General features: G+C 35.0%; 1 protein-coding gene across 1 annotated transcript in view; it reads right to left on the reverse strand.

The window, feature by feature from the left end:
- Window positions 1-11,513, reverse strand: part of LOC101888454 (DNA-binding protein D-ETS-4) — a 100,225-nt gene extending 88,712 nt beyond the window's left edge. The window contains exon 1 of the mRNA XM_059126545.1: window positions 9,873-11,513. Within this exon, the coding sequence (XP_058982528.1) occupies window positions 9,873-9,932 (60 nt within the window). The 5' untranslated portion in view covers window positions 9,933-11,513. The remainder of the gene's footprint in view (window positions 1-9,872) is intronic.
- Between the last annotated feature and the right edge of the window lie 2,647 nt (window positions 11,514-14,160).

Here is a 14,160-nt window from a genome sequence, read left to right on the forward strand (position 1 = left end):
CAAAGGACACAATTTTCAATATTTTTATCTGTCGTAAATTGAGAAACAACTCAGCAATTCTTTACAATTGATTTATCAATCTGCTATAATAATATTTATATTATATTTATTTAGGTCCGATACGAAATGAACAATATTGACCCATTCTTTCAAACTCCACTCCATAGAGGGTGAAGAGGGCTGAGGGTATACATCTGTCGGCAAAACCGATCGATACTTTTTTACTTGTTTATATTGCAAAATGGACACTCCAATATTATTAGTCAAACTGAAAAAAATCGCGTACGATAAAAAATATGAAAAAAATATCACAAAATACTACAAAATCTATATTAACATCATTATTGGCATTTTTATGCGATTTTTTTAGGTTTTATTCTTTTATGCCAAGAGGGCATCCTGAATTGACAAAAGTGGTCCAGCCATTCTTGAGATATAAGCATTCTAGCTATCATCCCTTTCCTTTGTATATACATATTGTATATATTTCGCTATATATTTCCGATATATTTACTATCGGCATCTACGTAACGGTCAGAATTGACCTGTTTGCCTATTTGTGATTTCGCCGCTATTAAAAATATTCGCGGTTTAATGGAAATTTTGACTTTTATTTAACACAAATACCATGGTCTATTTCACCCATTAAAAATTATCCGATGACCATCAAAATTGGAAGGCTTCTGCTCAGGCCTAAGCTCTAGCCCCATTCTTCCGCTTCGATTGGTCTATAATTGCGACTTTTTCACATCTGAGCAAAATTTTTGACATTTTTATTTTCATAATTTTTAGGTTTTATCTTTTTCTGCCAAATACCATTTCGAGTTTGTGCGAATTATAAAAATCACATAAGTCGTTCTGTAGTTTTAAGCGTAGAAACATATACCACTTTTATTATTACCCCAACTATTATCTTCTTTTGTTAAACTAAAATTCAAATTAACATTGCATTTATTTCCAATATTTTTAATTTTAGCCTTAAGAGTTATTAACGAGTTTTTGATACAAAAAAAAAAAAAAAAAATAAAAAGTAACTACAAAATTTAGACCTGTTTCCAGATAATACAAATATACTTATAGAAATTATCTACAATTTCAAAAAAAATATAACATCAAATCTAATTATTCAGTAAACATTTTCTTCAGTACTTAATCTCATTTCAATAAACGTATAATGATAAGCCTTTCGATCGAACAACAAACAAAAAAAAAAACTTGTTGACAACAAAGACTCGAACAGTAGCCGTTTATTGTTCAAATTTAAATAAAAATACATTTAACGATTCACTTAAAAACATTGTATTCAAATAATATGACAATTTTAAAATTGTGTTCCACTCACTGGTGAAAAAGTCACCATCTCGCCTGCTAACAAACACCAAATCACTGTGATGATAACATTAAGGCGCGTCTAGTATGGGGTTATCGCTACATAAATACGTTGACACACTCACATCCACTCTCATTAAAGCACTGTGACGAGGGAAACGGAGAAGAACTTTGTTAGAATTAAATTGTTTGTCTGTACTAAAATGTGATCGCATTTCTAATAAAAAGCAAAAATGAGATTAAATACCAAAAGAAATATCAAAATATTCCAACAAGAACGAGTCGAATGAACTACATTCTTGGTTGGAGAAGAGAAAAAAAGTAAAACACAAAAGAAGAAGTTGCAGAAATTGCTCTAAAGAAATTAATTGCGTTTTGAGAATTAATTTCTACAAGAGAAAATGGATAATTAGAACAATCAGCCATTTAGTTGTAGGCACTAGTTTAGAGTTGCTATTGTTGTTGTTGCTTTTCTGCACCTTACCATATAAGTAAGTATGTTTGATTTTCACAATCGAAATGAAAACAAAGTTACCGCCATAAACAAGTACATATGTATGTACATATAAAGGAAACAGTAAAGAGTTTTTGAATTACACCTGTATTTGAAGGAGAGGCACTGTTTTATAATAATATCACCTCTATCACAGTGATAGTTGTTGCCAGAGATCAAATAGGGTAGAAAAAAAAAAAATCACTACATCAAATGTAGAGGAAATCGATTCAAATCAATATAGTGTATCCATATATTAATTAATTCGATATCGGGGTTCAATCGCTATAAAGACGTAATGCTCACACAGTGACAATCATAGTTGGTACGATTTACTTTACACAAAAACCCAATGTAAACGTCTTATAAAGGCCCTATGCATTTAAATAGTAGAAATAAATTTGCCACCTGCATAAATCATATGATAGGCCCAATTTTGTAAGAAAATATATAATTTTATATAACTTGGAAAGAAGATAGAAAAACATTGCCATAGAAGAAGATTCTTATTTTCACCCATCAAAGATCCATTTTTACGATTTGGACTCTCTCGATGTATAAACTTAAGAAAGATTTATGTTTATATACTTCTTTTAATCCATATTTATACCCTCCACCTTGGAAAGTAGGGTATATTAACTTTGTCATTTTGTTTGTAACACCCCTTAATATTCGCCGTAGACCCCATAAAGTATATATATTCATAATCAGCATAAACTTCTAAGTCGATTTAACGATGTTCGTTTGTCTTTTGAAATCACGATATAGCCCACATTATTTCACGTAGAGCGTCAAAATTTAGCAGAGCAATTTTTATTGTGTCTAGGATGGTTGGTATTGAAAATGAGATATATCGGTCCACGTTCTGGTATAGTCCCTATATAACGGTACCTCCCCATATTTTTCACGGATTTGTCTGAAAATTGGTATTTGTAGGTCATAACGAGACCCTGTTGTGTGGCAAAACATTGCATGTATAGTTCCACGTTTTGGTATAGCCCCCATACAACGGTACCTCCCGATATTCGGTATTTTGATGGTTTTTACCATATTTTTTTTCACTGATTTGTCTTGAAAATGATATTTGTGGTCCAGAATGGGTCCTAGTTCGTGTGGCGAAACATTGTATGTATAGGTCCACGTTTTGGTATAGTCCCCATATAAAGGTACCTCCCAATATTCGGCATTTTTATTATTTTTGACACATTTCTTCACCGATATGTCTAAAAATTTGTAGTTGTAGATCATAATGGGTCCCAGTTCGTGTGACGAGTCATTGTATTTATAGGTCCACGTTTTGGTATAGCCCCCATATAACGGTACCTCCCGATATTCGGTATTTTGATGGTTTTTACCACATTTGTCTGAAAATTGGTATTTGTAGGTCATAATGGGTTCTAGCTCCTTTGGCGAAACATTGCATGTGTAGGTCCACGATTTGGTATAGCCCTATATAACGGCACCTCCCGATATTCGGCATTTTAATGGTTTTTGCAACATTTCTTCTAATGTTTCCTTTACCCTAAGGTGGAGGGTATTAAAAGTTTGGAACGGCCGAAATTAATGTTTTTTAATTTGTTTATCTTAAACATATGTATAATATTAATAATATTAAATTTGATCACGCCTACTACCGGTTTGTATATTAACAAGTTAAAAATTTCGGTGAAATGTCGCTAAAATCATCAAAGTACCGAATATCGGAGTATCGTCATATAGGGGCTATATGAAAACGTGAACCTGCACAGACAACTTTCTGTCATAGGCTGCAGTATCCGTTGCGACTTTCAAATACCAAATTTGAAACAATTCCGGTGAATAACGTCGCTTTAATCACCAAAATACCGAAAAAAGGGAGGTACCATTATGGGGGGCTATAAGAAGACGTGGACCTACATTACCCATTTTCAAAACCAAAAGTCCTGCAGACATAATACACATTTGAGTAAAATTGTATCAACCTACTTCATTTCGTTCGGAAGCTAGAGTGATTTCCACAGAGGAATCACTCTATTTCAAGGTGTTACAAACGGAATGACATACTTAATATACCATCCATGCTATGGTGGAGGGTAGAAAAATTTCGATAAAATAATATTCAACTAATAAAGAGTCAGTTTTGATTCACTTGTCGAATACTTTTCGAATTTTATACCTCAAGATCATCACCATGAAATTGTTGTCGCTACGTATGACAACTTTTTATCTTGATAGAGATTTCCAATGTTATGTCGCATGAAAATGTGGGTAATAGTTTTTATTAAAAATGTCCTAGACCGAGCATGAAACCTTGGTAACTGACAAAACTAAGTTATGCTTCATATACTTAAAATTAGTCTATCAGTTTCTCTTTTATATCCACTACTCAGTTTCCTGCTAAAATGATTGTTAAAGAGTAAAATTAAAAAAGATCTGCTTAGGAATGCGGCTATAATCCCAACATGAATGATAAAATAAATAATGAGCCTATTCCAGAAGTTCTGTGTCACAGAAGTCAAAAATGATTACTCCACATACCGAATTTTAAATGATTCCCCTGAAAATTATGGCTATCATCATTAGAATACCAAATAAAGGGGGGGCGTTGTCTATAACAGAAAGTGAAGCTATATATGCAATATCTGTCACAGGAGCCCTAAGTACCGAATTTTAAACAACATGGAACTATATAGACAATGTTTTTCCACCAGAGTTCGGACTCATTATAAAATCGATGAACCAAATTATAAATAATTCTGTTAGAAAATGTAATCTAAGTCGTCAAAATACGGAATATAATCAATGAACAACAAATAATGGACGTAGTACTGGCTGGTATCAATGAGGAGATCACCATTTCGAAGAGGAACTGTCGTGATATAATTTCACCAGTGTAAAGTAAAGAAAATAAATTATATACTTTATAAAGTGTTATTTTCGGTGGGAAACAGAATAAAAATTGCGCTAGTTTGCTAAGTACTTAATTCCTATGACATATCTATGTTAAAAGAAGGTGTTAATGTGATGTTTTGTAAGTAGTTAAGTGTGCTACAATATACCTTACAAGCCAACTACTTGGTGATTTTTGCAATTTTGCAAAAAAAAAAACGGAGGTACAGGCTAGGGTACTTTCTGATAGAAGATTAATAGCAATTACTACTCAATTCAGTTGAGTCTCTGAACTGAACTAAAGTGCATGGCTGTTTATGTGTTTTCAAAGCAAATTAATCGTTGCTATATATACGACAATAACAGCTTATACTTCAAAATAACAGTATTGAGTTATTTTGAGAGACAAGCTAACTTGTACAGGGTGATATAAAAAACCTGCAACAAACTTCAGACTGTTGTCATTTCTAAGCCACTAAGTCCGACAGCTGTTAAAATTATTCCAGTGATAGCTCATTATATTGTTTACAAGCGTACAAAAACATTTCGGTGAGAATTTTCCAGAAAAATGACTCGTGAGCTTACTATATCGCAATATTCCATTCGGCAATTATTGAAAAATTAGCTCGGGGTAAATCCATTGAAATTTCCAAAAGTGCAAGAACTTACACTGCAACAGAAAGAAAATAGACTCAAAAGAGCTAAAGTGTTGCTTCGCTTGGCCCACCACTTTCGGCCAAGCGAAGAAATGATTCCCCTGAAAATTATGGCTATCATCATTAGAATACCAAATAAAGGGGGGGCGTTGTCTATAACAGAAAGTGAAGCTATATATGCAATATCTGTCACAGGAGCCCTAAGTACCGAATTTTAAACAACATGGAACTATATAGACAATGTTTTTCCACCAGAGTTCGGACTCATTATAAAATCGATGAACCAAATTATAAATAATTCTGTTAGAAAATGTAATCTAAGTCGTCAAAATACGGAATATAATCAATGAACAACAAATAATGGACGTAGTACTGGCTGGTATCAATGAGGAGATCACCATTTCGAAGAGGAACTGTCGTGATATAATTTCACCAGTGTAAAGTAAAGAAAATAAATTATATACTTTATAAAGTGTTATTTTCGGTGGGAAACAGAATAAAAATTGCGCTAGTTTGCTAAGTACTTAATTCCTATGACATATCTATGTTAAAAGAAGGTGTTAATGTGATGTTTTGTAAGTAGTTAAGTGTGCTACAATATACCTTACAAGCCAACTACTTGGTGATTTTTGCAATTTTGCAAAAAAAAAAACGGAGGTACAGGCTAGGGTACTTTCTGATAGAAGATTAATAGCAATTACTACTCAATTCAGTTGAGTCTCTGAACTGAACTAAAGTGCATGGCTGTTTATGTGTTTTCAAAGCAAATTAATCGTTGCTATATATACGACAATAACAGCTTATACTTCAAAATAACAGTATTGAGTTATTTTGAGAGACAAGCTAACTTGTACAGGGTGATATAAAAAACCTGCAACAAACTTCAGACTGTTGTCATTTCTAAGCCACTAAGTCCGACAGCTGTTAAAATTATTCCAGTGATAGCTCATTATATTGTTTACAAGCGTACAAAAACATTTCGGTGAGAATTTTCCAGAAAAATGACTCGTGAGCTTACTATATCGCAATATTCCATTCGGCAATTATTGAAAAATTAGCTCGGGGTAAATCCATTGAAATTTCCAAAAGTGCAAGAACTTACACTGCAACAGAAAGAAAATAGACTCAAAAGAGCTAAAGTGTTGCTTCGCTTGGCCCACCACTTTCGGCCAAGCGAAGCAACACTTTAGCTGCCGAATTTGGTTTTCTCCGATGAGAAAATATTCGTTGTCCAGCAGTTTGTAAACAAACAAATTTATCGTGTTTACTTGCCAAAGAGGTCAGCTGAAAATGTGCACCTTCGGTTGGCCACCAGAACTCAAGAACTCGGCCATGGTGATGGTGTGGGCCGCCATAAAAGCCGATGGTCGCTCTCCGCACGTATTAATCGACCGTGGCACCAGAATAAATGTCGAATATTATCGCGAAAATATTCTGGAGGGTGTATTGACGTCTTGGGCATGCAAACATTTTGGCCGCAGTACCATCGCACTCAGCACGCGCCACCCAAGAATGGTTACGATATGAGGTTCCTCCCGTATATTCATATTCAGCGCAGAATGACCACCAAAATCTCTTGATACCAATCATTTGGACTATTAAACAAGCGCTTCGACGGGAATGGGCCGACGGTGTTATTGGCCGTTGTGACCAAATTGGAAAAATCTAAACTTATTCTAAAATTTAATGCTATTTCCGACATTTTTTGCTTTCATTTAATAAAAAAAAAAAATAAAAAAATTTAAAAATTGTGGCGTTTGACTTTTTTCAGTTTTTTTTTTGTTTTCATTGGTCTAATACTATTCGAATTTTATACCTGAATTGTGTGTGAGCAGGTGGTGCCAGAAGTAGTAGGCCGATATCAAAAAATAGGTTTTGTCTTAGTAGAAATATCGGAATTTGTGAAATTTAGAAGAATCGGATTCTTATTTCGCGTTTTATGAGGGTTATTTATTCAAATGTTGGCCCCTTTTGTGGGGAGGTGCCAGAAGGAGTGGTCCCGTATATTACATATTCACACTTTATGTTGTAGAAATATTGGGTTGTGACGAGTTTGAAAGGAATTGGATGCTCAATTCGCCTTTTATAAGAGTTATAATTACTTTAACTTTTGACCCATTGTTGGAAAGGTAACAGGGGGAGTGGTCCGTTGTTTTTTATTTCATATCTTGGGTAAGTAGGAATATTGAGACATGCGAATTTGAGGACAATTGAACTTTTATTTCATACATCATACGAGTTATAAGTATTTACAATTTTAAGCATTTTATGGAGTTATTTTCTGACCTGAGATGATAAAAAGATTAAAATTGGCAAAGTTTGGACAACATTGAATGATCCTGTCTTGTTATATAAGCTTTATTATTTTTTTTCTTTTAAAATTTTTTGTATGGAAGGTTCCAGAAAGAGTGGATCTAAGTTTTATAATTATATTACCATGAACCAAGTTTGGATAATGAAGTTTGTTTAAAAGCTATAGATATCATATGTATTCCGTTTTAATATTTTTGTCCCCCAAAGCCAGGAATATGTACTCCATAACAAAGATTTTCGGTACAATATTTGATATACCATTAGCAAATTCTGTCGAGATCGGTTCAAATTTGGATATTTCGCTTTAATATATCCTCGCCCGACTTCAAGTTCATTGTGTTCATTGTACCGACTTTAGCCGAATGTTCAGATGTAGCTATAGCTACATATTCATACCCTGTTGAATACCCTACAACACTATAATAAACCATACAGTTTATTAGGCGAAATACTCGACAGAATTCCACAAGATAGTGTGACAAATAGTAAAAGAAAACCATCAGGTTTCGTTCTCTAATTTTCGAATAATAGCAACTTAAACTAATTTGCTCATTTCCAATTTATTGGTAGATGTTGCACGTAAATGGTCTTCCTAGATCTGGAACCAATATTTCCCAAAACCTATAATCTCTCAGAAGTGGCAAAAGATTAACATTTATTATTTGTTTTTGACTGAAACGCATCTATATGAGATACAGACATTTGACTATATTCTTCAACGGAATCAGCGTTAACGAAATAGTCAGAAATGCGTCTTTCCTTTATTTGTGAATTCTCCAAAAAGTCTCTGGAATGGACATTTTCGTATTTTGTCTACAAAAGTTGGGAAACTATTTCACACATTGAATATTTTTAGATGGCCATCCGAAATGTGCGTGAGGACCGGGCGATAATTACGACCTACCGACAATTTTGCAGTTTTTTGGTCCATTTCAACCCCTAAATATATGGCGATCATCTCCAAAAAGAGTAGGCTTCTATTCTGACCCTCATCTTATCCCCATGCAAAATTTCGTAAGGATCGGGCCATAAATGCGATCTGTATATGATATCCTGATATCCTAACTACTTAGTTTTGTTAGCTGTAGAAATATTACCAAATGTTTAATTCAAAATGAAAATATACCAAAAAATGACAAAATTGAAAAAATATGAGAAAATTTTACAAAATCAATATTTTCATCTTTTTATGCGATTTTGTTAGATGTTTTTTCTTTCCTGCCAAGAGACCATTCTGAATTAATGAGAACTGTCGAAATCAGTTCAGCCGTTCTCGACATATAAGAGATCTTTAAAAGATATGCTTCTTCTTTGATAGACATATATATCGCACATATTTTGCTATATATCCGATTTGTTGGATGTTAACATCAATGTAAAGGTCAGAAGTAACCTTGTGATGGCTTAGTGATTTCGTCGGGATTTAAAATATTCACGGTTTAATGAAAAATTTTAAATTTTTTCAACACAAAAGATATGGTCTATTTTACCCGCTAAATATTATCCGATGACCACCCAAATTGGTAGACTTCTTCCCCGCCCTAAACTCTAGCTACATGCGAAATTCCGTCGGTTGGTCTATAATTGAGACCTGGATAGCTACTGCAAATCCGACATTTTTTCAGTATTTGGTCCATTTCAACCCCTAAACATTTGGCGATCATCTCCAAAAGAAATAGGGTTCTATTCTGACCCTAACCCACCTTCGTGCAAAATTTGGTAAGGATCGGGCCATAATTGCGACCTGTAGCGTGATTACAAATTAACATGGACAGACGGACGGACGGACATACATAGCTAGATCGACTCAGCTCGGCGAGCTAGAAAGATCCATATATACTTTCCTATATGGAAAACCAATATTTCGAGGTGTTACATAAATTCTGGCCCAATCAAACTTATAATACCCCCAACACATAGTGTTGTAGGGTATAAATACCTCCTACAAATTTAGTGAAAATTGATGAAGATATATATTTTACATGTTTGATCCATCCAATTTAACATTTCATTCGTTCTAAACCCGTAGAACGCAATCAATAACGATCATAAATGGTACGATGAACCTGGATTAATCTGGACATTAATCCAACCCAATTTAGCGCTTTGTTTTAAATTATTTATTTATAAATTTGTAACTACATAAATTCGTTATATTCATTCATTTGACACATGCTGTTGTTGTAAGACAGAAATTGTATCTGATTACTTACCTTTAAAGAAGAATTCGAAGCAGTTGCTGTAAAAGAGAACATTTTCTCGCCGTTTTCCATTCAGACCACAAAAGGGAATTTCAAATATCTGGTAATGGACCTCAATACCAAAGATGAGCTGGTATGTATGATGCGCCGTTGATGTCGTTTCTTCGTCTTCTTTTTTATTGGCCAAGTTCTTGCACTAGATTTTCGTTTTTGTTTTGCTAACTCGGTTGACGTGCTATGGTTGTAATCTGTTTGAGTGGCGAATGCGCCTGCGCCTGCGCGAAAGCAATTCGTTTTCTATCGTATTGAAATGTGTGAAGAAAAACAAATCGACCAGTTTTCATAGAAAAAGAAAACAAAAACTAGATTTTCCTAGACTTTCAGACGAGACGACTGGCTGATTGTCTGATTTATCATCACTGGATGGACTGTGGATGGAGGGGTGCTGTACGACGGAGTAGGCATATAAATCATTTAACCAAAGGGGATCAGAATCTAAGTGCTTATGAATGTTAATTGTGGCTGGCTGGCTGGCGGTTTGACTGGCTGGTACTGGTGATGCTCGAGAGTTGTGACGGCAGCGGCAGTTGAATTGATTGTTGTCTACATTTGCTTATGAGATCACACAGTGGGAATTCTTAGCAGACGTTGGGAGAAGAAATTAGACAACAGGTGCTATGGAGGTGTGCATTGTTATCTTCATTCATTGTATGCTGGAAACTATTAGAAACATGGCATCAGCATCTTGATTATCATCGTCAAAGCTGATATATGCAGCATCTTTGACATTGTCTACTTCGAGTGGGTTAGGCTAATTAGATGTTGTCTTGAGCATATGTAGACATCAAATTAGCATGACCAGACGCATGCGCAATGTTTAGTAGTTGTAAAAGTGTGTGCATATGTTCAGCTTCACTTATGTTTTGGAACAAAAATATGTCAGGTTCTTTTTGGTTGAGCCACTTTTCACACAAAAATGATACAATTAAGTTTCTAATCAATTTTAATTGCAGTAAAAATAATCTGAATTTATCAATTATATTTTTTGGCAAAATACTCCAAAATACCACAAAAATCTAGTGAAGCATTTGTAGTATCCATAAACGCATGCGTCTTTGTCACACGCGCTTTGTTTGTTTGCCTTTTTGGTATGAGATAATTTTTTCGTTTGTTTTGAATATTTCTGTTGGCTAAAATCTTCTTTGATTTTATTTTGGTATTGATTTTTTATTGAATTTCGCTTTGCTCGTTAATTTATTGCTGTAGTTGTTGTTTTTTTGTATTTTTGGTTTTTCTTTTTTGTTTGTATTTTTGTTTTTGATTTTTTTTTCTTTTTTGGGTTTCTTAACTAATTTTTATATAATTTTAATTTCTTATTAAATATTCTTCAAATCTCCGCGCTATCTAACCGTTCGCTTAGTATTTTCGCTCATTTATGTTAGCTGAGATTTTGCAGATCTTGGCACTTGCCATTTGTGTTTGGCTTTTCGTTAAAGCTTTTGCACAATTCTCTCATTCATTGGTTCTGTCAGTTTGGGGCCAGTTTTGTTGGCGGTGCGGTGGGCACTCTATCTTGTTTGTTTCAGTTGCGAATTATTATTTTTCCATTTCTTCCATTCGTATTGTTTGTTTTGCTTCGAGCATTCACGAAGCTGTTTTTTACCAAACTGGTTCCTCATAATATTTGTATAAGCTTCAGTTGTGATTTTATGTTGTTTTTTTTTATTCGCACCCGCCTCTTCTACAACGACCATTCATTAAGCGTGTGTTTGAGCTTTTACGGAGCTAAAGACCAGTAGCTTTTGTTTCTTGTTATTTTGCTATTTACTGCGAGAATTGTTTAAGCCATGTTATGATCAATAATATTTTGAGAGAGCTCACGAACAAAAGCTTTAATACACCCAAATAAAAATGTCCAGAAATGTTAAACTCGTTTCAACAGTTCGTGTTAGGCCTTCTTAGTACTCCAAATGCGCAATTTATACAGGGTGAGATGAAACAACAAACTTCAGACTGCTGTCGTTTCTAAGCCACTCGTCCGACAGCTATTAAACCTATTCCAGTGACATCTCATTACATTGTATAGAAGCGTACAAAAGCATTTTAGTGAGATTTTTTTCAAAACAAAAGTCATTCGTGATGGAATTCAAGCGTGATAGTGGTTTTTGGTAGAGTAACCCGACGTCAATGAAGGGGACGGAAGAATACAGCAACATCAGCAGAAATGGTTCGAAAAGTAAAGAAGCGACTTGATCGAAATCCGTGTCGCAGTGGCCCAAAATGGCTTGTAAGCTGAACATATCGCAATAGTCCATTCGGAAAATATTGACAAATGAGCTCGGGGTAAAGCCATTGAAATTCCAAAAAGTGCAAGAATCTACACCGCAACAGAAAGAAAATAGACACAAAAGAGCTAAAGAGTTGCTTCGCTTGGCCGAAAGTGGTGAACTGTCGAATTTGGTTTTTTCCCAGGAGAAAAAATTCGTTGTCCAGAAGTTTGTAAACAAACAAAATTACCATGTTTACTTGCCAAAGAGGTAAGCAGAAAATGTGCAACTTCGGTTGGCCACCAGAACTCAAGCGCCGACATGGTGATGGTGTGGATCGCCATAACAGCCATTGAAATTCCAAAAAGTGCAAGAACTTACACCGCAACAGAAAGAAAATAGACTCAAAAGAGCTAAAGAGTTGCTTCGCTTGGCCGAAGTTGGTGAACTGCCGAATTTGGTTTTCTCCGATGAGCAAACATTCGTTGTCGAGCAGTTTGTAAACAAACAAAATTATCATGTTTACTTGCCAAAGAGGTCAGCAGAAAATGTGCACCTTCGGTTGGCCACCAGAACTCAAGCGCCGGTCATGGTGATGGTGTGGGTCGCCATAACAGCCGATGGTCGCTCTCCGCTCGTATTAATCGACCGTGGTATCAGAATAAACGCAAATATTATCGCGAAAATATTCTGGAGGGTGTATTAAAGTCTCGGGCACGCAAACATTTTTGCCGCAGACCTTGGGCATTCCAACAGGCCTCATCACCATCGCACTCAGCACGCGCCACCCAAGAATGGTTACAAAATGAGGTTTCTCGCTTCATTTCCAGCTCACAATGGCCACCAAAATATCCGGATACCAATCCGTTGGACTATTGCGTCTGGAGTATTTTAAAAAGCAAGGTTCGCACTAAAAATACCAAAGTGTCGATCACCTCAAGCAAGCGCTTCGCCGAGAATGGGTCTAAATACCACAGGGCGACATTCGGGCAGCATGTGACCAATTCGAAAAAATCTATACTTATTCTAAAATGTTGATGCTATTTCCAACATTTCTTGTTTCCATTCAATGAAATTAAAAAAAACAAGTAAGCAAAGGCTATAGTCGTGCGGGGCCGACTATATTATACCCTACAACACTACAATATGTTAGAAGCCCCCTTTATGTCCAAATCCATAGTGGAAGATTTCGCTTTTGAAATTAGGATTTTGACTTGGGACATTTGCCTAATATTTCTGCACACAGTCGGGCTGTTACTTGTTGTTGTAGTCCATTTTACAGCTAAATATAATCCAATGGTCATCCAAAATTCTAGAATCATTCCCTGTTCTTAACTCTCTTCACAGGCGTGTCGATTGGCTTCAATTGTGTGATCGGAAAAACATTTCTGTTTTTGGTTAATTTGAACCCCTAAATATTTTGCAATCATCCCCAAAAGCAAGAAGCCCCTCCGTATCTCCAAATTTAGACTCATCTATATGATTTGCTTGTCTACGATATTTGGCTATATTCGTCAACGAAATCAGCATAAAAACGCCAGAAGTTCGCCTTTTGTGTATTTCGGATATCGCCCTAAAGTAATGCTGGTATTTTTTTCACACAAAATTAGTGGTCCATTATACCCGCTGTCCTAAACTCTAACTTAAAGTGAGATTTCGTGTCCTTTGGATTCTATTTGTGACCTTTATAACGGCTGCAAAATCACGAAAATTTTTAGTTGTTGGTCTATTTCAACCCCTAATATATTGCGGACATCTTTGAAAATAATAGGCCTAGCCCTTCCGAGCCCAACCATACCCTTGTGATAATTTTCGTGAGGATCGGACGATATTTGCAGACTGTATATAATAACCAAAACATGTGTTGTAAGGTGAAAAAATATTACAAAATATACACTTCAATATTATAAGTCAAAATGAAAAAATTGCATGCGATAAAATTTATGAAAAAATAAAAAATGTCACAAAATACCACAAAATCTATAAAAACATCATTATTAGCATATTTTTTGCATTTTTTTTTTAGATTTTAT

Source organism: Musca domestica, unplaced genomic scaffold (assembly GCF_030504385.1).
Source record: "Musca domestica strain aabys unplaced genomic scaffold, Musca_domestica.polishedcontigs.V.1.1 395, whole genome shotgun sequence".
NCBI lineage: Eukaryota > Metazoa > Arthropoda > Insecta > Diptera > Muscidae > Musca > Musca domestica.